At 51.0% G+C, this 22,770-nt stretch overlaps 1 protein-coding gene across 1 annotated transcript in view; it reads right to left on the bottom strand.

Moving 5' to 3' along the window:
• ADAMTSL3 (ADAMTS like 3) overlaps positions 1-22,770 on the bottom strand; it is a 135,808-nt gene that overhangs the window by 74,330 nt on the left and 38,708 nt on the right. The window contains exons 4-6 of the mRNA XM_070400445.1: positions 10,095-10,222; positions 3,548-3,593; positions 1,574-1,810 (exon numbers count right to left, since the gene is read on the bottom strand). Coding sequence (XP_070256546.1) covers positions 1,574-1,810; positions 3,548-3,593; positions 10,095-10,222 — 411 coding nt within the window. The remainder of the gene's footprint in view (positions 1-1,573; positions 1,811-3,547; positions 3,594-10,094; positions 10,223-22,770) is intronic.

The following is a 22,770-nucleotide window of genomic DNA, read 5'->3' on the forward strand; positions in this document are numbered from 1 at the left end:
CCAATGAAAAAAAATATATATATATATTAAGAAAAAAACAATATGGTTCCTGAAATGTTAAGAAAAAAAATAAAGAATGCATTCATGCTAACTTTTTGGCAAATAAGTCACTGCCCCTAGAGATGCCAAACAATGAATTCATGAATTCCTGTCAGCAAAACAATGAATGAAAAAGCTCAGAGAACCGAGCAATGCTAACCCTTCAAAGCAGTGGTTCTCAGAGTGGGGTCCCGGGACCCTGTTAAATATGCAAATTCTCAGCCCCGCTGGCGTGGTTCAGTGGCTGAGCGTGGACCTATGAACCAGGAGGTCCCGGGGTTCGATTTCCGGTCAGGGCACATGGCTGGGTGATCCCCAGTGGGGGGCTTGCAGGAGGCAATCGATCCATGATTCTCTCTCATCATTGATGTTTCTCTCCCTCCCTCTCCCTTCCTCTCTAAAATCAATAAAAATATATTTAAAAAATAAAATAGCCCTAACTGGTTTGGCTCAGTGGATAGAGTGTCCAGCTTTGGACTAAAGGGTCCTGGGTATTTGATTCCGGTCAAGGGCACAGGCCAGGGTTGTGGGCTCCATCCCCAGTGGGGGCGTGCAAGAGGCAGCTGATCCATGGTTCTCTCTCAGCATTGATGTTTTTATCTCCCTCTCCCTCTCTCCCTTCCTCTCTGGAATCAATAAAATAAAAATATATAAAATAAGTAAACAAAATAAAAATTTTAAAATAAAAAAATGGAAAACATAAAATATGTTCATATTTTATATAAATATAAAAATATAAATATATATATAATATATTTAAAAATTTAAACAACCACAACTACAAAAAACAACCCTGAATCCACAGCTGTGGAATTGGATCCTTGAGGGAGGGCTAAAAAAAAAAGTACCATGTGCAGGTGTGCAATTTGCACTAATTGTAGCATTGGTTGTGTCGACAATAAAACCCACGTGGCCTTCTCCAAAAATAGATAAAATAAATAAATTTTGACACAACTATATTAATTTTTAAATAAATAGCCATGATATGTACACCAAGTTTTATTGCCTTTAAGCAATATGAATGTTATTCAACATATTAAATTTTCTTGAATTTGACAGAAGAAAAAGAAACTGAAGTGAAACTGTAGGAATTGCTGAACTCCAGACAAATGTTTCTTCAAAACAAGAGATATTAGTTCCTAAAAGATTCTTCTAAAGTTAAAAAAAAAAGATTAAGAAAAACATTAAGCCATTGGGTTACTACATTTAAAAAAACCCACATGTTTCTTAATGGACATATGTTTACATTTATATAGAGTAAACTTCATCTCCCATCTCATAAAACTCAGAAGACTTCCCTGATGTCTAAACGAAGCAAAAATAAAAGCCTTTTTTTCATATTAAAAACTTTAAAACCTAAAAAAAAAAAAAGATTCTTTCTTGGGAGCGGGCGTGGCGCCTGGGGAGAGGGGGCGTGGCGCCCGGGAGAGGGGGCGTGGCGCCCGGGTAGAAGGGGGCGTGGCAACTGGGGAGAGGGGGCGTGGCGCCTGGGGAGAAGGGGGCGTGGCGTCTGCGGGGAAGGGGCGTGGCTTACCTGGCAGATGCCGCTGATGCACATGTCCAGGGAGTCGCTATGGCAACGCGTCCCGTCCAGCACCTTGGGCGCCAGCTCCACCACCAGGGTCTGGCCGCGCGCGTGGCACTTGAGCGCGCAGGGCGCGGCGGGGTCGTTGTACCGCGGCAGCCACTCGTAGTAGCGGCCCTGGTACTGCACGTCGTTGTAGGCGGAGCACTGCTGGGCTCGGAAGTCCTCTGTGTCTGGCGGGCAGTCCTGGCGGGAGAGGTCAAGGGTCACCCGTGACAGGGGCTCCATGGGAGGCTGGACACGTGGACCCCCGTTCCATGCGACCAGGGCCCACCTGTCTCTCTCCTGGGAGCCACCGCCTTCCTTCTCAACATTCAAAACAGAATCCGTAGCCCCAGCCAGTGTGGCTCAGTGGGTAGAGCGTCAGCTTGCAGAAGGAAGGGCCCCGGGTTCGATTCCGATCTAGGGCACGGACCTCGGTTGCAGGCTCACTCCCTGGCCTGGTCGGGGCTTGTGTGGGAGGCCACCCATAGATGTGTGTCTCTCACATCAATGTTTCTCTCTCTCTGTCCCGCTCTCTTCCACTCTCTCTAAAAATCAATGGGAGCCCTAGCTGGTGTTGCTCAGTGGATAGCGCGATGGCCTGTGGACTCAAGGGTCCCGGGTTCGATTCTGGTCAAGGGCATGTACCTTGGTTGTGGGCACATCCCCGTGGGGGGGGGGGGGTGTGCAGGAGGCAGCTGGTGGATGTTTCTCTCTCATCGATGTTTCTAACTCTCTATCCCTCTCCCTTCCTCTCTGTAAAAAATCAATAAAATATATTTTTAAGAATCAATGGGAAAATATCCTCAAAAGGATTAACCAACCCCCACCCCCAAAAAAGCCCTTTGGAACAGCGTGCATGGCCCTGAAAGATATTTTTTAAAATATATTTTTATTGATTTCAGAGAGGAAGGGAGAGGGAGAGAGAGAGAAACATCCATGATGAGAGAGAATCCTGGATCGGCTGCCTCCTGCACGCCCCACACTGGGGATGGAGCCCGCAACCCGGGCCTGTGCCCTGACCGGAATCAAACACCCAGAACACTTTAGTCCAAAGCCGGACACTCTATCCACTGAGCCACACCGGCTAGGGCTGTATTCTTCTTTTGTGGCTTTTGGAGAATAATTTCACCTCCCTCAGCCCCAGCCCCCGGATTTGCAAAAAAGAAATAACCACACCTTGTGTGGTTTCAAGAGCTGGGTCAGATCCTATATATAAATGCTCTGATCCTCACCTGTGTGGCTCAGTGGCTGAGCATTGACCTAGGAACCAGGAGGTCACAGTTCGATTCCCGGTCAGGGCACAGGCCCGGGTTGCAGGCTCCATCCCCAGTGTGGGGCGTGCAGGAGGCAGCCGATCCTTGATTCTCCTCATTGATGTTTCTATCTCTCTCTCCCTCTCCCTTCCTCTCTGAAATCAATAAAAATATATTTTTAAAAAGCCCTTTGGGCATAGCCGGTGTGGCTCAGTGGATAGAGCGTCAGCCTGTGGACTGAAAGGTCCCGGGTTCGATTCCGGTCAAGGGCACGGACCTGGGTTGCAGGCTCCTCCCGGGCCCCAGCCCTGGTCAGGGCGCGTGCAGGAGGCAACCAATCAATGTGTCTCTCTCACATCGATGTTTCTCTCTGTCTCTCCCTCTCTCTTTCACTCTCTCTAAAAACCAACGGGAAGATACCCTTTGGCCTCTCAAGGTGTTTACAGACATTAGGTATTATTGCTAGGAATTCAGAAATTATGAAATACCAAATTATCTCAGAAATGTGAATTGGCCCAGGAAGGTAGCATCATGGAATTGTTTAAACCTGTTGTCGATTAAACAATTATTCAAAATTTCCACAAAGGGACCGGGAGACTGCGAGCTTCACGGTGCACATTACAACGCTGTAGCTGCAAACATGAATAGATTTTACTCGATTCTGTATTTTCATGACAGAACTTACATGATTGCTGCACGTCTTGTAGCGAATATTCTGCCCCTCACAATTCCTAAAGGGAAAAGGGGGGGGAGAGATAACAATGTTTCATGTTCATAGCAAGCAGCAAAAAAACAAAAAAAAAACCAAACACAAAAAACACACACACATAAAAAACCCAAACAAGGCCATGGCAGAATAGATTTAAACAGAGTGAATTCTGGCCCAGCCGGCGTGGCTCAGTGGTTGAGCGTCGACCTAGAAACCAGGAGGTCAGGGTTCGATTCCCAGTCAGGACACAGGCCCGGGTTGCGGGCTCCATCCCCAGTAGGGGGCGTGCAGGAGGCGGCCGATCCATGATTCTCTCTCGTCATGGATGTTTCCCTCTCTCTCTCTCTCTCTCTCTCTTTCTCTCTCTTTTTCTCTCTCTCTCTCACCCTCTCTTCTTCTCCCTTCTTTGAAATCAATAATAATATATTTTACAAAATAGAGAGTGAATTCTTTAGTTGCATTCATGTACTAATATTACTTACCCCCGGGGCCCACATAACCACTGAAATGAGTGTAGCGTGTGTGTGTGTGTGTGTGTGTGTGAGTGCATGTGTGTGCATGTGTGCGTGTGTGTGCATGTGCATGTGAAAGACAGAGAGACTGTATGTATTTTTTAATATATATTTTACTAATTTTTTACAGAGGGGAAGGGAGAGGGATAGAGAGTTAGAAACATCGATGAGAGAGAAACATCCACCAGCTGCCTCCTGCACAGCCCCCACTGGGGATGTGCCTGCAACCCAGGCACATGCCCTTGACTGGAATCGAACCCGGGACCCTTCAGTCTGCAGGCCGACGCTCTATCCACTGAGCCACACCGGTCAGGACCTGTATGTATTTTTTCTGTGAAAATGAAGGAAAAGCCAGAAGCCAAGGCATTTGTATGGGATGTTCCTACAAGCGAATTCCTCTCCCTTCCCCACCCAGGAACTGGGCCGAGTTGCCTGAGGTCTCCCCGCCCTCCTCTCATCAGCACGACGGTGGGTCCTCTTATAGTCACAGTTCTTCACGGGTGAGCTTTGACGTCTTGGTTGGCGACATGTTATCTGGTTGTTTTCCTAAGCAGGGTACACGCCTGGCATGTGATGGAGCCTTTGCTGTACATGATATATATTTCTTTTTTAAAAATATTTTTTATTGATTTCAGAGAGGAAGGGAGAGAGAGAGAGAGAAACATTAATGATGAGAGAGATTCCTGGATCAGCTGCCTCCTGCCCGCCTCCCACTGGGAATCGAACCTGCAACCCGGGCCTGTGCCTTGACCGGGAATCGAACCCTGACCTCCTCGTTCAGAGGTCGACGCTCAACCACCGAGCAACACAGGCCGAGCTACTTATTTCTTTTTTTAAGTTTCTGTCAGTGAATGCCCATATCTGTATTTCCTGTAATTCTATATAATAAAGAGCTAATATGCTAATTAGACCAAACAGCCGAACAACCTTCCGGATGTCCTTCCAGACGACCTTCTGGACAAAGCCAGGGCTTTGAAGGCCGAGTCCCTTGCACAAATTTCATGCATTGGGCCTCTAGTTTTGTCTATAAGGTCTATTTTTTCCACTTTTTTTTGGTTGTTGTTAACTTTTATCTTTTTTGGATAGGTAGTTATTTTTAAGTATTGCTGTATATAGCAGATGCAAGCTCATACCAGGTAGATATAATTTGAGACTGATATTAATTTCGTTAATAACCGGTTTGGCTCAGTGGATAGAGCATCGGCCTGCGGACTGAAGGGTCTTGGGTTCGATTCCAGTCAAGGGCACGTACCTTGGTTGTGAGCACATCCCCAGTAGCGGGTGTGCAGGAGGCAGCTGATCAATGTTTCTCTCTCATTGATGTTTCTAACTCTCTATCCTTCTCCCTTCCTCTCTGTAAAAAAATCAATAAAATATATATTTTTTAAAAATTTTGTTCCAGGAAAACAGGTTAGCAGCCAACCTCCTCCATCCAAGAAGGAATTCAGACACGTCAACGATGAGAGAGAATCATGGATGGGCTGCCTCCTGCACGCCCCCTACACTGGGGATGGAGCCCCCCACCCGGGCCTGTGCCCTGACCGGGAATCGAACCGTGACCTCCTGGTTCCTTGGTCGTCGCCCAACCCCTGAGCCACGCGGGCCGGGCTGAGAGGGAAACTGAAAGCGCTCCGTTCATGTTTGGGAAAGCCCTGGTTGCAGAAAGCTGCTGACGGATTCGGGGAGTGACAGCCTCACGCTTGCTGACTTCTTAACCCTAAGAACCTTTCCATTTTCATTTCAAGGGCCAGGACGGTGTCAGAGGCTCCGAGCGTTCGAGGGAACATGGGAATCCATCCAAATACGGGGACACCAAAAAGCTGTTGAGAGTTACCGAGAGTGGCATTGTTTATTAATTTACTGGAGGCCCGGTGCACGCAATTCATGCATGAGCGGGGGGGTGTCCCTCAGCCCCCCACTCATCCTGCATCCTCTCCAATCCTGACCGCAGGCTCCTAACTGCTCGCCTGCCTGCCTGCCTGATCGCCCCTAACCGCTCCCCTGCCAGCCTGATCGCCCCTAACTGCCCTCCCCTGCCAGCCTGATTGCCCCTAACCGCTCCCCTGCCAGCCTGATCGCCCCTAACTGCCCTCCCCTGCCTGCCTGATAGCCCCTAACTGCTCCCCTGCCGGCCTGATCGCCCCTAACCGCTCCCCTGCCGGCCTGATCGCCCCTAACTGCCCTCCCCTGCCAGCCTGATCGCCCCTAACCGCTCCCCTGCCAGCCTGATCGCCCCTAACTGCCCTCTTCTGCCAGCCTGATAGCCCCCTACCTGCCCTCCCCTGCCAGCCTGATCGCCCCTAACTGCTCCCCTGCCGGCCTGATCGCCCCCTAACTGCCCTCCCCTGCCAGCCTGATCGCCCTTAACTGCCTCTGCCTCGGCCCCTGCCACCATGGCTTTGTCGGGAGGGACTTTCGGAAGATGTCCGGTCTAATTGGCATATTACTCTTTTCTTAGTATAGATCTGTTAATCCTCATCTGAGGATATGCTCCCATTGATTTTTAGAGAGAGTGGAAGGGAGGGGGAGAGACACAGAGAGAGAAACATCAATGTGAGAGAGACACATCAATGGGTTAGCCTCCTGCATGTGCCGTCCTGACAAGGGCTCAGGCGGGGCAGGAGCCTGCAACCCGGGCATGTGTCCTTGACAGGAATCGAACCCGGGACCCTTGGGTCCACAGGCTGACGCTCTATCCACTGAGCCAAACTGGCCAGGGTGTAAGGATTTTTTTAACCCACCATCTTGCTGGCATGTTGACCATCCCACCTCCCTTTGTGCGACGCTATCCAGGCAAAGCCCACGGGCAGGCCTCCACTGGCATGGCAAGCGTGGGGTACCATTTAGTATGAAAACGAATGACTTCCCTGGCTGGTGTGACTCAGTGGGTAGAGCACTGGCCTGCAGACTGAAGGGTCCCGGGTTCGATTCCCATCAAGGGCATGGACCTCGGTTGCAGGCTCCCCGGCCCTGGTCGAGGTGCGTGCAGGAGGCAACCTACCCATGTGTCTCTCTCACATCGATGTTTCTCTCTGTCTCTCCCTCTCCCTTCCACTCTCTCTGAAAATCAATGGAAAAATATCCTCGGGCCCTCGCTGGTGTGGCTCAGTGGATAGAGCGTCGGCCTGCGGACTGAAGGGTCCCGGGTCCGATTCCGGCCAAGGGCACAGGCCCGGGTTGCGGGCTCAATCCCAGTGGGGGGCGTGCAGGAGGCAGCCGATCCATGATTCCCTCTCATCATGGATGTTTATCTCTCTCGCCCTCTCCTTTCCTCTCTGAAATCAATAAAAACATATTTAAAAAAATATATCCTCGGGTGAGGATTAACAACAAAAAAAGAAAAGAAAAGAAATGAAAATGAAATGACCCATTTATGAATCAGGCATGACACAAAATGCAAGTTACTTCTCAGCTCGGACTCACACTGGAGCCCTAATTCCCCGAGCAGGAACCTTCCAGCTGATTCTGGAAAGCATTCCTTTGGCTCCAGGAAGCAGAGCTGTGGAAATATCCCTTCCAAGTTTTTAAACTTCACTCTCATTGTTATAGGCAAGAGCTAACGGCTGTCAGGAGTCCGGGAACATTCGAGAACATCTTTTCGCAATTAGGTCTCCTCCGTCCATGACAACGCTCATTGCACCCCGAGGCCGAAGCTTGTTGGAAGCCATAACTTTATGAATATGCAGGAAACGCATGTTGATTCCACATGAGGAAACATTACGCACACGAATGAAATTGCCCTGGAGTTTACAGCACTTTAATTTATTACATGGATTTGATGATATATTGACTCAAACACGAGTGTCTTAGAAAAGTGAGAAGCATGTGTTTTAAAGAATAAAAATAGCCCTGGCTGGTGTGGCTCAGTGGATAGAGCGTCGGCCTGCGGACCAAAGGGTCCTGGGTTCGATTCCTGGTCAAGGGCACATGCCTGGGTTTCGTGCTCAATGCCCAGGAGGGGGCGCACAGGAGGCAGCCGATCCAGGATTCTTTCATCATTGATTTCTCTCTCTCTCTCTGTCGCTCTCCCTCTCTCTCTCTTCCTCTCTGAAATCCATAGAAATATATTTAAAGGAAAAAATAACAGAACTTGCTATCTTTAAAAAAGAATAAAAATATATTAATGTTTTTAAAATAGTACTTAACTTAAACCTGCGTTTCCTGCGGTTGGCACTTGACTATCAACTTACAAATTTCTGCGAGACAAAGACACACTGTGGCAGGCATACGGTTTGCTGTGCAAAAGAACCGGCCATGGCCCGGCCGGCGTGGCTCCGTGGCTGAGTGTCGGCCTAGGAACCAGGAGGTCAGGGTTCGATTCCCGGTCAGGGCACAGGCCCGGGTTGCGGGCTCCATCCCCAGTGGGGCGTGCAGGGGGCAGCCGATCCGTGATTCTCTCTCATCATGGATGTTTCTCTCTCTCCCTTCCTCTCCCTTCTTCTCTGAAATTAATAAAATAAATATATTTTTTAAAAAACTGACTCTGTCTAAATGTGATCAAACTCTAAAATAACTTTATCCACAGAGAAACAAATGGGCAAAAGAGCTACACTCATCCCCTTTCCAGAACACACACTTTTAAAAAAATGTATATTTTTATTGATTTCAGAGAGGAGAGGGAGAGAGAGAGAGAAGCATCAATGATGAGAGAGAATCATGGATCGGCTGCCTCCTGCACGCCCCACACTGGGGATCGAACTCGCCACCCGGGCCTGTGCCCTGACCGGGAATCGAACCCTGACCTCCTGGTTCCTAGGCCGACGCTCAACCACTGAGCCACACCGGCCGGCTGGCTACTTGGCTGGTATTTATCCAGCAGATGGTGCACCCCCCTCCTAGGCCCTGCCAAAGCCAAGGAGCCAGGGGTCTCCCCGGGCACCCCCCCCCCCGCCCCAAAAATCCCCCAGCCAAAGGCAGGGGCCTCGCTCACCTCCCGGACAGGCACCTGCGCAGGGAGTAGGACGCCCCCCCCCCCCGTCCCCCCAAACCCCATCCTAAGGCAGGGCCCCGCTCACCTCCCGGTCAGGCACCTGCGCAGGGAGTAGGACGCCCCCCCCGCCCCCCCCAAACCCCATCCTAAGGCAGGGGCCCCCGCTCACCTCCCGGTCAGGCACCTGCGCAGGGAGTAGGACGCCCCCCCCGCCCCCCCAAACCCCAGCCAAGGGCAGGGCCCCCGCTCACCTCCCGGACAGGCACCTGCGCAGGGAGTAGGACGCCCCCCCCCGCCCCCCCAAACCCCATCCTAAGGCAGGGCCCCCGCTCACCTCCCGGTCAGGCACCTGCGCAGGGAGTAGGACGCCCCCCTCCCCGCCCCCCAAACCCCATCCTAAGGCAGGGGCCCCGCTCACCTCCCGGTCAGGCACCTGCGCAGGGAGTAGGACGCCTCGCCCCCCAAACCCCATCCTAAGGCAGGGGCCCCGCTCACCTCCCGGTCAGGCACCTGCGCAGGGAGTAGGACGCCCCCCCCGCCCCCCCAAACCCCAGCCAAGGGCAGGGCCCCGCTCACCTCCCGGTCAGGCACCTGCGCAGGGAGTAGGACGCCCCCCCCCGCCCCCCCAAACCCCATCCTAAGGCAGGGCCCCCGCTCACCTCCCGGTCAGGCACCTGCGCAGGGAGTAGGACGCCCCCCCCGCCCCCCCCAAACCCCATCCTAAGGCAGGGGCCCCCGCTCACCTCCCGGTCAGGCACCTGCGCAGGGAGTAGGACGCCCCCCCCCGCCCCCCCAAACCCCATCCTAAGGCAGGGGCCCCGCTCACCTCCCGGTCAGGCACCTGCGCAGGGAGTAGGACGCCCCCCCCCGCCCCCCCAAACCCCATCCTAAGGCAGGGGCCCCCGCTCACCTCCCGGTCAGGCACCTGCGCAGGGAGTAGGACGCCCCGCCCCCGCCCCCCCCAAACCCCAGCCTAAGGCAGGGGCCCCCGCTCACCTCCCGGTCAGGCACCTGCGCAGGGAGTAGGACGCCCCGCCCCCGCCCCCCCCAAACCCCAGCCTAAGGCAGGGGCCCCGCTCACCTCCCGGTCAGGCACCTGCGCAGGGAGTAGGACGCCCCGCCCCCGCAGGTCCGGGAGCAGTCGCTCCAGTCGCCCCAGGCGTCCCAGTCGCCGTCCTTGTCCTCCTCGGCCGGCGCGTTCCTCGAAGTCTAGACCAGAAACAGGGCGATGAATCCCCGACACGCGCGGACACGTCCCCGCCCCCCCCTCGCTCCCCCGAGTCCTCTGCCAACGTGTTAATGACAGAGACCCGCCAACAGCCGCACCACCAAGCGTGTCAAACTCGCGGCCCGCGGGCCGCACGCCGTGTTCATTGGGCCCGGGTTAGCCTTTGGGTTTGACATGCTTGCTCTGCATGGAAAATTTGCACCTACGAGGGTCTCGTCTTGATGCTGGTAAACTCACTTTTCATTTATTTATACACATTTTTATTGATTTCTGAGAGGAAGGGAGAGGGAGAGGGAGAGAGAGAAATATCAATGATGAGAGAGAATCACGGATCAGCTGCCTCCTGCACACCCCACATTGGGGATGGAGCCTGTAATCTGGGCCTGTGTCCTGACCGGGAATTGAACCCTGACCTCCTGGTACATAGGTCGATGCTCAACCACGGAGCCACGCCGGCCAGGCCTAAGCTCACTTTTCCTGTTTTGTTTTTTTAAAAAATATATTTTATTGATTTTTTACAGAGAGTTAGGGAGAGGGATAGAGAGTCAGAAACATCGATGAGAGAGAAACATCAGTCAGCTGCCCCCTGCACACCCCCCACTGGGGATGTGCCCGCAACCAAGGTACATGCCCTTGACCGGAATCGAACCCGGGACCCTTCAGTCCACAGGACAACGCTCTATCCACTGAGCCAAACTGGTCAGGGCCCTAAGCTCACCTTTCAATCTGACATTTTATCATCCCAAAATGTAAATAAACTGGCTACATAACTAATATTTATTACTAGAGGCTCAGTGCACGGATTCGTGCACCGGTAGGATCCCTCAGTCTGGCCTGCGGACATTCCCCGAGGGGTCCCAGATTGCGAGAGGGCGCAGGCCAGGCCGAGGGACCCCACTGGTGCATGATCGGGGCCGGGCAGAGACCGCGGGAGGGCTCCAGTGCCTGTTCGGCCGGTCTCACCAGGTCAGAGCGTCTGCCCCCTGGTGGTCAGTGCGCATCATAGCGACTGGTTGAACGGTCGAACGAGGGGTCAGGCACTTAGCATATTGGGCTTTTATTATATAGGATTATTATTGATGTTATTATTATGATTTATAACTTGCTCATCAGGGTCCCAGCTTGTGCCTAAGGCAGCGGTTCTCAACCTGTGGGTCGCGCCCCCTTTGGCGGTCGAACGCCCCTTTCACAGGGGTCGCCTAAGACCATCCTGCACATCAGATATTTACATGACGATTCATCACAGTAGCAACATGACAGTGATGAAGTAGCCACGAGAATAATGTTATGGTTGGGGGTCCCCACAACATGAGGAGCTGTATTTAAAGGGCCAGAGGTTGAGAACCACTGGCCTAAGGAGTCTCGCCTCTGGAATTCGGTCGAGCCCGCACACCATGCTGGCGCTGACTCCAAGGAAATTCTTCCGTGAGGACCCGTGGGACCTCCCGCGAGAGGCTCCATCCCAAGCAAACGAGGGCGAAAAAAACAAGTCGATAAAGCGTTCGAGTCCAAGGCAATAAACACGGTCACTTATGAATAGCGTTCCGTTTCATTTGCTTCCTGGCCTCCCTCTTTGACGTGTCAGGGTGCCCCAGGGAACAGGTAAAGGGGGAGCTCCACGTTAAACATATAGAGAGAGCCCGGCCGGCGTGGCTCAGTGGTTGAGCATCGACCTAGGAACCAGGAGGTCAGGGTTCGATTCCTGGTCAGGGCACAGGCCCGGGTTGCGGGCTCCATCCCCAGTGTGGGGCGTGCAGGAGGCAGCCGGTCCGTGATTCTCTCTCATCACGGATGTTTCTCTCTCTCTCCCTCTCCCTTCCTCTCTGAGATCCATAAAAATATTTTAAAATATAGATGTAGCCCTGGCCGGTGTGGCTCAGTGGATAGAGCGCCGGCCTGCGGACTCAAGGGTCCCAGGTTCGATTCTGGTCAAGGGCACGTGCCTGGGTTGCGGGCTCAGTCCAACGTGCAGGAGGCAGCTAATCCATGATTCCCTCTCATTGTTGATGTTTCTATCTCTCCCTTCCTCTCTGAAATCAATAGGAATATTTTTTAAAAAATAAATAAATAAAATAAAATACAGATGTAGATGTGGATACAGATATCGATGTGTAAAAACGTGTCACCTATCCCTCAGTTACAAACTGTTATTAAGCGCCGTAAGCCAGACTGACATCCTTGGAGAAGTGTGCTGGAGCCCTCAGTGGGTGGGGCCGATACTGTAAAACGTTAATTCTCTCCAAATCAATCTACATATTTACAGCAACGCCCGTCCCAAGCCCGAAGGGAGTTTTTTTGGAACCGAAGAGAACGATTCTGAGGTTCGTCCGGTGGAGTAAATGCCAGCAGGAGCCAAGGAAAAAAATGCCGTAAAAGAGTGGAAAGGAGAGGGAAACGGCCTCAATTCAAAGAGCATAGAGCTGGCACCGCGATCGCAGAAACATGGATTAAATTAAAAAAATAAATAAAACGAGAGTCTGGACACTGACCAGAGTGTGAGGGTGAACTGTGGGGCCACAAGTGACTATGATGAATAGTTTTTTAAAGAAATCATAGAAAACGCCTTCACAAAACACAGCACAACGGACTTCAGATCTATCAGGGCTTTATATTAAACATGCTGAAATGGCCCGGCCGGTGTGGCTCAGGGTTGAGCGTCGACCTAGGAACCAGGAGGTCAGGGTTCGATTCCCAGTCAGGGCACAGGCCCGGGTTGTGGGCTCGATCCCCAGTGTGGGGCGTGCAGGAGGCAGCCGGTCCGTGATTCTCTCTCATCACGGATGTTTCCATCTCTCTCTCCCTCTCCTCTTCCTTCCTCTCTGAGATCAATAAAAATATATTAAAAAAAGAAAGAAAACATATATTTTAATGTTTCTTGGGGATAAAAGGCAACCATTACAGAATTTTTAAAATGCTGAAACGATAAAATACAGGGATAAGTATCAGTTAGTCGTCATATAAACCTGATATAGGAAAGACTGCCCTACATATGTCAACAAAGGTAGACACTATAACGCAGTGGTTCTCAACCTGTGGCTGCACATTACAAGCGTACCAACATCAGAATTATAGGGGTGCCAGAAGATGAGAGACAGCAAGATATTGAAAACCTATTTGAAGAAATAATGACAGAAAACTTCCCCTACCTGGTGAAAGAAATAGACTTCCAAGTCCAGAAGCGCAGAGAACCCCAAACAAGAGGAATCCAAAGAGGACCACACCAAGACACATGCCAAGAGCAAAAGACAATGAGAGAATCTTAAAAGCAGCAAGAGAAAGAAAGTCAGTTACCTACAAGGGAATACCCATACGACTGTCAGCTGATTTCTCAACAGAAACTTTGCAGGCCAGAAGGGAGTGGCAAGAAATATTCAAAGTGATGAATGCCAAGAACCTACAACCAAGATTACTTTATCCAGCAAAGCTATCATTCAGAATTGAAGGTCAGACAAAGAGCTTCACAGATAAGGAAAAGCTAAAGGAGTTCATCACCACTAAACCAGTATTATATGAAATGCTGAAAGGTATGCTTTAAGAAGAGGAAGAAGAAGAAAAAGGTAAAGATACAAATTTTGAACAACAAATACACATCTATCAACAAGTGAATCTAAGAATCAAGTGAATAAATAATCTGATGTACAGAATGAACTGGTGTTTATTATAGAATCAGGGACACAGAAAGGGAATGGACTGACTATTCTTGGGGGGGGAAAGGGGTGTGGGGGGTGCGGGAAGAGACTGGACAAAAATCGTGCACCTATGGATGAGGACAGTGGGTGGGGAGTGAGGGCGGAGGGTGGGGTGGGAACTGGGTGGAGGGGAGCCATGGGGGGAAAAAGAGGAATAACTGTAATAATCTGAACAATAAAGATTTAATTAAAAAATAAAAATAAAAAATAAAATCCTGATTTCTGGGCCTCATTCTCCGGAAATTCTGTTTCTTTGTTATGGGGTGGGGCCACAACATGCGTAACAAAGAAACAGAATTTCCTGAGGATGAGGCCCAGACATCAGGATTTTAAAAAGATTCCCAGGTGATTCTAATGTGCAGCCAAGGTTGAGAACCACTGCTATAAAGGAAGAGATGGGAGAAATTATGTTAAAATAAAAGTACATTTAGCATCGTCTGGCTACTCACCCTCAGATAAAGGTGTTGGTATACGCATGTGCGTGTAAAAGTGCCATGGGAAAGCCCAGGTATACAGGCTGCAAATACACAACACACCCAAGTTGCCTCTGAGAATGGGGGGGGGGGGGGGTGGAGGGGGGAGGAGGGGTGAGAAGGGGGGGCTCAGAGTGAATGGTGCTGGGAAAATTTCCCTCCCGCCCCCTCCCCCCGAAAAGACCTGAAGCCAAAAAGACAAAAAACGTTAAATGTGATGAAACCCGGATGTTCATTGTACGTGAACTGTTATGGTTCTTGAAATGTCTTTTTTCAAAAAATGTGTAGTTTTTTTTATTGATTGCAGAAAGGAAAGGAGAGAGAGAGAGAGGGATAGAGTTAGAAACATCGATGAGAGAGAAACATCGATCAGCCGCCTCCTGCACGCCCCCCACTGGGGATGTGCCCGCAACCCAAGTACATGCCTTTGACCGGAATCGAACCCGGGACCCTTCGGTCTGCAGGCCGACGCTCTATCCACTGAGCCACACCGGTCAGGGCTAAAGTTTTCTTTTTAAGCTAAGACTTTTCCATGGAAAACAAGCAGGCAGCCCTGGCCGGTGTGGCTCAGTGGACAGAGCGTCGGCCTGCAGACCGAAGGGTCCCGGGTTCGAGTCAGGTCAAGGGCACATACCTTGGTGGCAGGCTCCTCCCCGGCCCTGGTTGGGGCCGTGCAGGAGGCAATCCATCGACGTGCCTCTCTCTGTCTCTCCCCCTCCCTTCCTCTCTCTCTTAAAATCCATGGAAAAATATCCTCTCCCGTGAGGATGAACAACAACCAACAGGAGGAAAAAGAAGCAAAACAACCACATCCTGTTGGCCGGTGAGCTGTAAGTTGGGCACAGGGGTGGTTAAGAAGGAAACCCTGCCCGGCCGTGTGGCTCAGTGGTTGAGCGTCGACCTCTGCACCAGGAGGTCACGGGTTCGATTCCCGCTCAGGGCACAGGCCCGGGTTCCAGAGCTCGATCCCCAGTGCGGGGCGTGCAGGAGGCAGCTGATCCATGGTTCTCTCTCATCATCGATGCTTCTCTCTCTCTCTCCCTCTCCCTTCCTCTCTGAGATCAATACAAACATATTTTAAAACAAGCCCCAGCCGGTTTGGCTCAGTGGATAGAGCTTCGTCGGCCTGCGGACTGAAGGGTCCGGGGTTCGATTCTGGTCAAGGGCACAGGCCTGGGTTGCAGGCTCGATCCCCAGTGGGGGGCGTGCAGGAGGCAGCGGGTCCATGATTGATGTTTCTATCTCTCTCTCCCTCTCCCTTCCTCTCTGAAATTAATTTAAACACACACACACACACACACACACACACACACACACAGAAATGATGACCAAACTCCAGGAGGGCCTTTAGCAGTGATTTTCACCGCAGGCTCACCAGGCAGCGGCTTTCCTGGCTTCCTGCCAGGCGGCCTATGTATAGCCCAGTCGGCACCCCCAGGCGGGAGGCGGTATTTGGGGAACCGTCCAGCCCGGGAACGGATAAGGGCCTGGCAGCCTGGCCGCCTGTCAGCGGGAGGAAGGGCTAATTAAACCCACACTGTTTACCCTTCCAATTAGCCGGCTGCTCGCTTCAATCCTCTCCATCGCACGCCGCCAGGGAGAGAGCCCCCTCCGGCCGGGCACGGGCCAGAAAGTGCAGTTTTAACTCATAAAGAAAATACAAGAAGCTCTTCTGGGCTTGAAGGTGGGGAAGCCCAGTCGCCCTTTAAAACGCACCCAGATGGGGCTGATTTCTCCTTCTTCAGGCGACACCCTGATGGGCGGGCGTGAAAAGTTGGAAAACATCATCGGATACATTGTAAAGGGTCCGCTGGGAGGCCGGCTTTGCAACATTGTTTCAATTTCTCCTGACCCTCCCATCTGTGCCCCCTTTGCAACACTGTTTCAATTTCTTCTGACGCTCCTACTGTGTGCCTTTGCAACATTGTTTCAATTTCTTCTGACGCTCCTACTGTGCGCCTTTGCAACATTGTTTCAATTTCTTCGGACTCTCCTACTGTGCGCCTTTGCAACATTGTTTCAATTTCTTCTGACGCTCCTACTGTGCGCCTTTGCAACATTGTTTCAATTTCTTCTGACGCTCCTACTGTGTACCTTTGCAACATTGTTTCAATTTCTTCTGACGCTCCTACTGTGCGCCTTTGCAACATTGTTTCAATTTCTTCTGACGCTCCTACTGTGTACCTTTGCAACATTGTTTCAATTTCTTCTGACGCTCCTACTGTGCGCCTTTGCAACATTGTTTCAATTTCTTCTGACGCTCCTACTGTGTACCTTTGCAACATTGTTTCAATTTCTTCTGACGCTCCTACTGTGCCCCTTTGCAACATTGTTTCAATTTCTTCTGACCCGACCATCTGTGCGCCTTTGCAACATTGTTTCAATTTCTCCTGACTCCTACTGTGCGCCTTTGCAACATTGTTTCAATTTCTCCTGACTCCTACTGTGCACCTTTGCAACATTGTTTCAATTTCTCCTGACTCCTACTGTGCACCTTTGCAACATTGTTTCAATTTCTCCTGACTCCTACTGTGCGCCTTTGCAACATTGTTTCAATTTCTTCGGACGCTCCTACTGTGCGCCTTTGCAACATTGTTTCAATTTTTCCTGACCCTCCCATCTGCGCCCCCTTTGCAACACTGTTTCAATTTCTTCTGACGCTCCTACTGTGCACCTTTGCAACAGTGTTTCAATTTCTCCTGACGCTCCTACTGTGCGCCTTTGCAACATTGTTTCAATTTCTCCTGACGCTCCTACTGTGCGCCTTTGCAACATTGTTTCAATTTCTTCGGACGCTCCTACTGTGCGCCTTTGCAACATTGTTTCAATTTTTCCTGACCCTCCCATCTGCGCCCCCTTTGCAACACTGTTTCAATTTCTTCTGACGCTCCTACTGTGCGCCTTTGCAACATTGTTTCAATTTCTCCTGACGCTCCTACTGTGCGCCTTTGCAACATTGTTTCAATTTCTCCTGACGCTCCTACTGTGCGCCTTTGCAACATTGTTTCAATTTCTCCTGACCCTCCCATCTGTGCCCTTTATGGTCACGGTCAGGCTTCTTTCCCCACCTTGACTTACGGGAAAAAAAACAAAACAGAAAAAAAAACCCCAAAACTTGATTCTAAAAGAACTCAAGGAGACATGTTATCCAAGCAGACACGTGGTATTTCTGGCTGGATTGGTAGATATTTCCCCCCGAAGAAAACAGAGAGAGAATGAGGGGACCTCACGTCTCCCTCCTCGGCCATGATGTGTCGGGTTTTGCTTCTGAACCTCGATGCTGCTGCTTTCTTTCTTTTTTTAAAAAAAAATATTTTTTTATTTTTATTTGTTTATATTTTAATCCTCAGTGGAGGATATTTTTCCATTGATTTTTAGTGACTGGAAGGGAGAGGGAGAGACAGAGAGAAACATCGACGTGAGAGAGACACATCGATAGGTTGCCTCCTGCACGCTGGGCCCCCTCCTTCCCCCCAGCCCCCACCCGGGACCCTTCAGTCTGCAGGCCAATGCTCTATCCTTGACCCACACTGGCCAGGGCAAAAATGTATTTTTATTGATTTCAGAGAGGAAGGGAGAGAGAGAGAGAGATGGAAACATCCATGATGAGAGAGAATCACGGATCGGCCGCCTCCTGCACGTCCCGTAGTGGGGATGGAGCCCGCAACCCGGGCATGTGCTCTGATGGGGAATCGAAACCGGGACCCTTCAGTCTGCAGGCTGACGCTCTATCCACTGAGCCACACCAGCCAGGGCCCATGAATGCATATTTCTGCTTTTGCAAAGCAGTAAGCAGACCACCGTGCCAAAGAAGCAGCCAGTGAATCAGACTTGGAATCGATGGGTACAGTTTAATGTGACAATAAAACTGTGAAACATCCCAGCCGGGGCTTAGCCGGTGTGAATCAGTGGATAGAGCATCGGCCTGGGGTCCCGGGTTCGAGTCCAATCAAGGGCACATGCCCGGGTTGTGGGCTCGATCCCCAGTGAGGGATATGCATGAGGCAGCCAATCTGTGATTCTCTCTCATCATGGATGTTTCTCTCTCTCTCTTCCTCTCCCTTCCTCTCTGCAATAAAGACAAATATTTATTTATTTTTTAAAAATATATTTTCTTGATTTTTCACAGAGGGGAAGGGAGAGGGATAGAGAGTTAGAAACATCGATGAGTGAGAAACATCGATCAGCTGCCTCCTGCACACCCCCTACTGGGGATGTGCCCACAACCGAAGTACAGGCTCTTGACCGGAATCGAACCCGGGACCCTTCAGTCCGCAGGCCGACGCTCTATCCACTGAGCCACACCGGTTAGGGCAAGACAAATATTTTTTAAAAATATATTTCTTTATTGATTTCAGAGAGGAAGGAAGAAGGAGAGAGAGATAGAAACATCAATGATAAGAGAGAATCATTGTTTGGCTGCCTCCTGCATGGCCCACACTGGGGATCGAGCCCGCAACCCAGGCCTGTGCCCTTGGCCGGAATCGAACCCGGGACCCTTCAGTCCGCAGGCCGACGCTCTATCCACTGAGCCACACTGGTTAGGGCAAGACAAATATTTTTTTTATACATTTTATTGATTTTTTTTACAGAGAGGAGGGGAGAGGGATAGAGAGTTAGAAACATCGACGAGAGAGAAACATCGATCAGCTGCGTCCTGCACGCCCCCTACTGGGGATGTGCCCGCAACCAAGGTACATGCCCCTAACAGGAATCGAACCCGGGACCCTTCAGTCTGCAGGCTGAAGCCCCATCCGCTGAGCCAAACCGGTCAGGGCAAGACAAATATTTTTTTAAACAACTTAAAAAAGATATCGTTTACTCATGACATCACAGGACTGGCAAAGGCGGGAACAGCGTAGGAAGGAGTGTGCCCACAATCCCATAAAGACGCGAGGACGCTGGTCACGTTGGGTCCCGTGGACAAATGTCACCACGGACCCGTCTTGCAAACACGTCGGGACTGAAACGCAGACGTCGCTGGAAGGTCACGCGTTGGAAACGCTCGGTGAGCGGCTCCATGCTAACCACCACCCCACGTGGCATCACCACATCACGTGTCTGTTCGTGGCCGTGGCCACCACGGTTGCCCGAGGAGCCCACGCGGGGCCCAGGTTTCGACAATAGTCAGTACCTTCTTCCAGGTTCAAACCACCCTGCACAACAACACACACAAGACGGCTGAGGAGCCCTGGCCGGTGTGGCTCAGTGGATAGAGCGTCGGCCAGCGGACCGAAGGGTCCCCGGTTCCAGTCCGGCCAAGGGCACAGGCCCGGGTTGCGGGCTCGATCCCCAGTAGGGGGCATGCAGGAGGTGGCCGATCCATGATTCTCTCTCATCATGGAAGTTTCTCTCTCTCTCTCCCTTCCTCTCTGAAATCAATAAAAAAAAGTTTTATTTATTTTTTTAATTAAATCTTTATTGTTCAGATTATTACATTGGTTCCTCTTTTTCCTCCCATAACTCCCCTCCACCCGGTTCCCACCCCACCCTCCGCCCTCACTCCCCACCCACTGTCCTCATCCATAGGTGCACGATTTTTGTCCAGTCTCTTCCCGCACCCCCCACACCCCTTTCCCCCCCAAGAATAGTCAGTCCATTCCCTTTCTATGTCCCTGATTCTATTATAATCACCAGTTCATTCTGTACATCAGGTTATTTATTCACTTGATTTTTAGATTCACTTGTTGATAGATGCATGTTTGTTGTTCACTATTTGTATCTTTACCTTTTTCTTCTTCTTCCTCTTCTTAAAGGATACCTTTCAGCATTTCATATAATACTGGTTTGGTGGTGATGAACTCCTTTAGCTTTTCCTTATCTGTGAAGCTCTTTATCTGGCCTTCAATTCTGAATGATAGCTTTGCTGGATAAAGTAGTCTTGGTTGTAGGTTCTTGCTATTCATCACTTTGAATATTTCTTGCCTATATATATATTTTTAAATTATATTAAAAATGCCAATGCATGGAGGTAAATGACATAAAAATACCACTCAGGCGGTCACACAGATTGCAGAATTCGGTTCAACCAGGATGCATTTCACACTAACACAGCTGGGGCTGGGAGCCGGGCGCTACTGGGAGGGGCGCTGTACCCCACGCCTGCCCCTCCTGGCCTCCCCTGAAAACTGTGTACCTCACAGCTCCTTACCCTGATGGTCGGTGACAATTCACCATCGGTCTACCCTGGCCTGTGTGTTCCTGGTTATTTACCACCTTCTTTTTTCGTTTTATAAAACTATATTTGTAGCCCTAGCCAGTTTGGCTCAGTGGATAGAGCGTCGGCCTGCAGACTGAAGGGTCCCAGGTTCGATTCCGGTCAAGGGCATGTACCTGGGTTGCGGGCACATCCCCAGTAGGGAGTGTGCAGGAGGCAGCTGATCAATGTTTCTCTCTCATCGATGTTTCTAACTCTCTATCCCTCTCCCTTCCTCTCTGTAAAAATCAATAAAATATATTTTAAAATATATATATATTTGTATTGATTTCAGAGAGGAAGGGAGGGAGAGAGAGAGAGAAATATCCATGATGAGAGAGAATCACGGATCGGCTGCCTCCTGCACGCCCCACACTGGGGATCAAGCCCGCAACCCGGGCCTGTGCCCTGACCGGGATTCGAACCCTGACCTCCTGGTTCATAGGCCGATGCTCAACCACTGAGCCACACTGGCCGGGCAGTTACCACCTTCGTGAAGGCCTTTGCTAATTCCTAGGGACACGCCACCTGGCTCCCCCTGACCTGACCGGCTCTGCCTCCATCACCAGCTACGTTTCATTTATTTATTTTTAAAATATACATATGCATTTTATTGATTTCAGAGAGGAGAGGGAGAGACAAAAACATCAATAATGAGAGGGAATCATGGATTGGCTGCCTCCCACACGCCCCCCACTGGGGACCGAGCCCGAAACCCAGGCATGTGCCCTTGACCGGGAATCGAACCCGGGACCCTTCAGTCCGCAGGCTGACGCTCTATCCACTGAGCCACACCGGCCGGGGCCGGCTACGTGTTCTGTGGGGCTCACACCACACCCCATCCATCCTCCCACACCCCAGGTTTCTCTCCATTCCCCAACACAAACACGTCTGCCCAGCTCTGCCAAAGCCGCGCTGAGCCCTCGTGTCTGGCAGCTCTAATTGGAGGCCAGCGGCGCGTGGAGGACCAGGCGGCCCGACTACCCCCAACGGAGGTCCGTGGGGTCCAGGGGCGCTTCTGAGACAGCAACATCCTGGGCCTTTCCTGCTTTTCTCCCCCCTGCCCCCCAAACCCCTTCCCCGGAGGGGGGCCCAGCTCGGGGATCCCTCCTCCACACCCGCCCATCAGCCTCACGCGGATTCCTGGGTGGGACCCGGTTGGACCGCTTGTTCTACTAGAAACTCCCCCTGTTCATGTGAGAAACAGCCAAACCTGTAGGGAGAGCATGTCAAACTCCGGCCCGCGGGCCACAGGCGGCCCACAACGCATATTTCTGCAGCCCAGCCAATGTAACAGTATGTAAGAAAGGTTTTAATAAAAATTTCGTCACTTAATTTTTACACTGTCCTGTTGTACGTAATTATGAATAACGAGCTACAACGTTCGCTAATGACGGAGGACTGTCATCGAGTTGCATTCACTTCCTTTACGCGCCTCACACGCAGGCGCACCGTCTCTCCCCACTGATACCGGCAGCGAAGGTTCCAGCAGCCGATGGCCACGTCCTTGGTCTGGGACTGACCTGCTTGGTGTGGCAACAGGAAATACCTCGCTTCCGGAGAACGAGAGAAATGGGTTTATCTGCGTGACGCTTATTCATTTGTGCAGTGACTCAGGGTCTGGTGAGCTCATGTTCAAGGAAAAGTATTAATTTTTATTAAAATGTTCTATTACTTTATGTGAACGATGACTCGTTTATCTCAGCCCTTTGCATTCAGCACATCTCCATCGAAACAAACCTACGTTTCTATGAAAATGGAAGCTTCTGTCTGTTTGTGGCCACGTCCACGCAAACTTTGTTTATCTGGCCCGTGTTCGCCTTTGGGTTTGACACGCTTGGTGTAGAGAATTTCTGTGCGTTTGTTTGAGCCAAACTGTCGACAATCGCTGGGAAGCAGAACCTCAAGGGATTGGGATAAAGCTCCGGAGAATGGGGGTTCCATCTGTGTTTATACGTTGTGATCAAAGGAGGGACGTAGGTGGGTGACATGAGATCCACTGGGGATGGATCAGGGAGGCGGGAGCAAGCAAAGTGGGAGGGGGAGCCCCTGGGATTGGATAAAAAGTAAAATGATGGACACACGCTTAGGTGGGAGCAGGGACCATGAACATGACAATGAGGGGATCTGCGGTCTCCGTCCTGGCGCCCAGCGCATCAGGCTGTGCCCCG

The sequence above is a fragment of the Myotis yumanensis genome, unplaced genomic scaffold (assembly GCF_028538775.1).
Source record: "Myotis yumanensis isolate MYYU_CA2020_CCGP unplaced genomic scaffold, mMyoYum1.0.hap1 SCAF_20, whole genome shotgun sequence".
NCBI lineage: Eukaryota > Metazoa > Chordata > Mammalia > Chiroptera > Vespertilionidae > Myotis > Myotis yumanensis.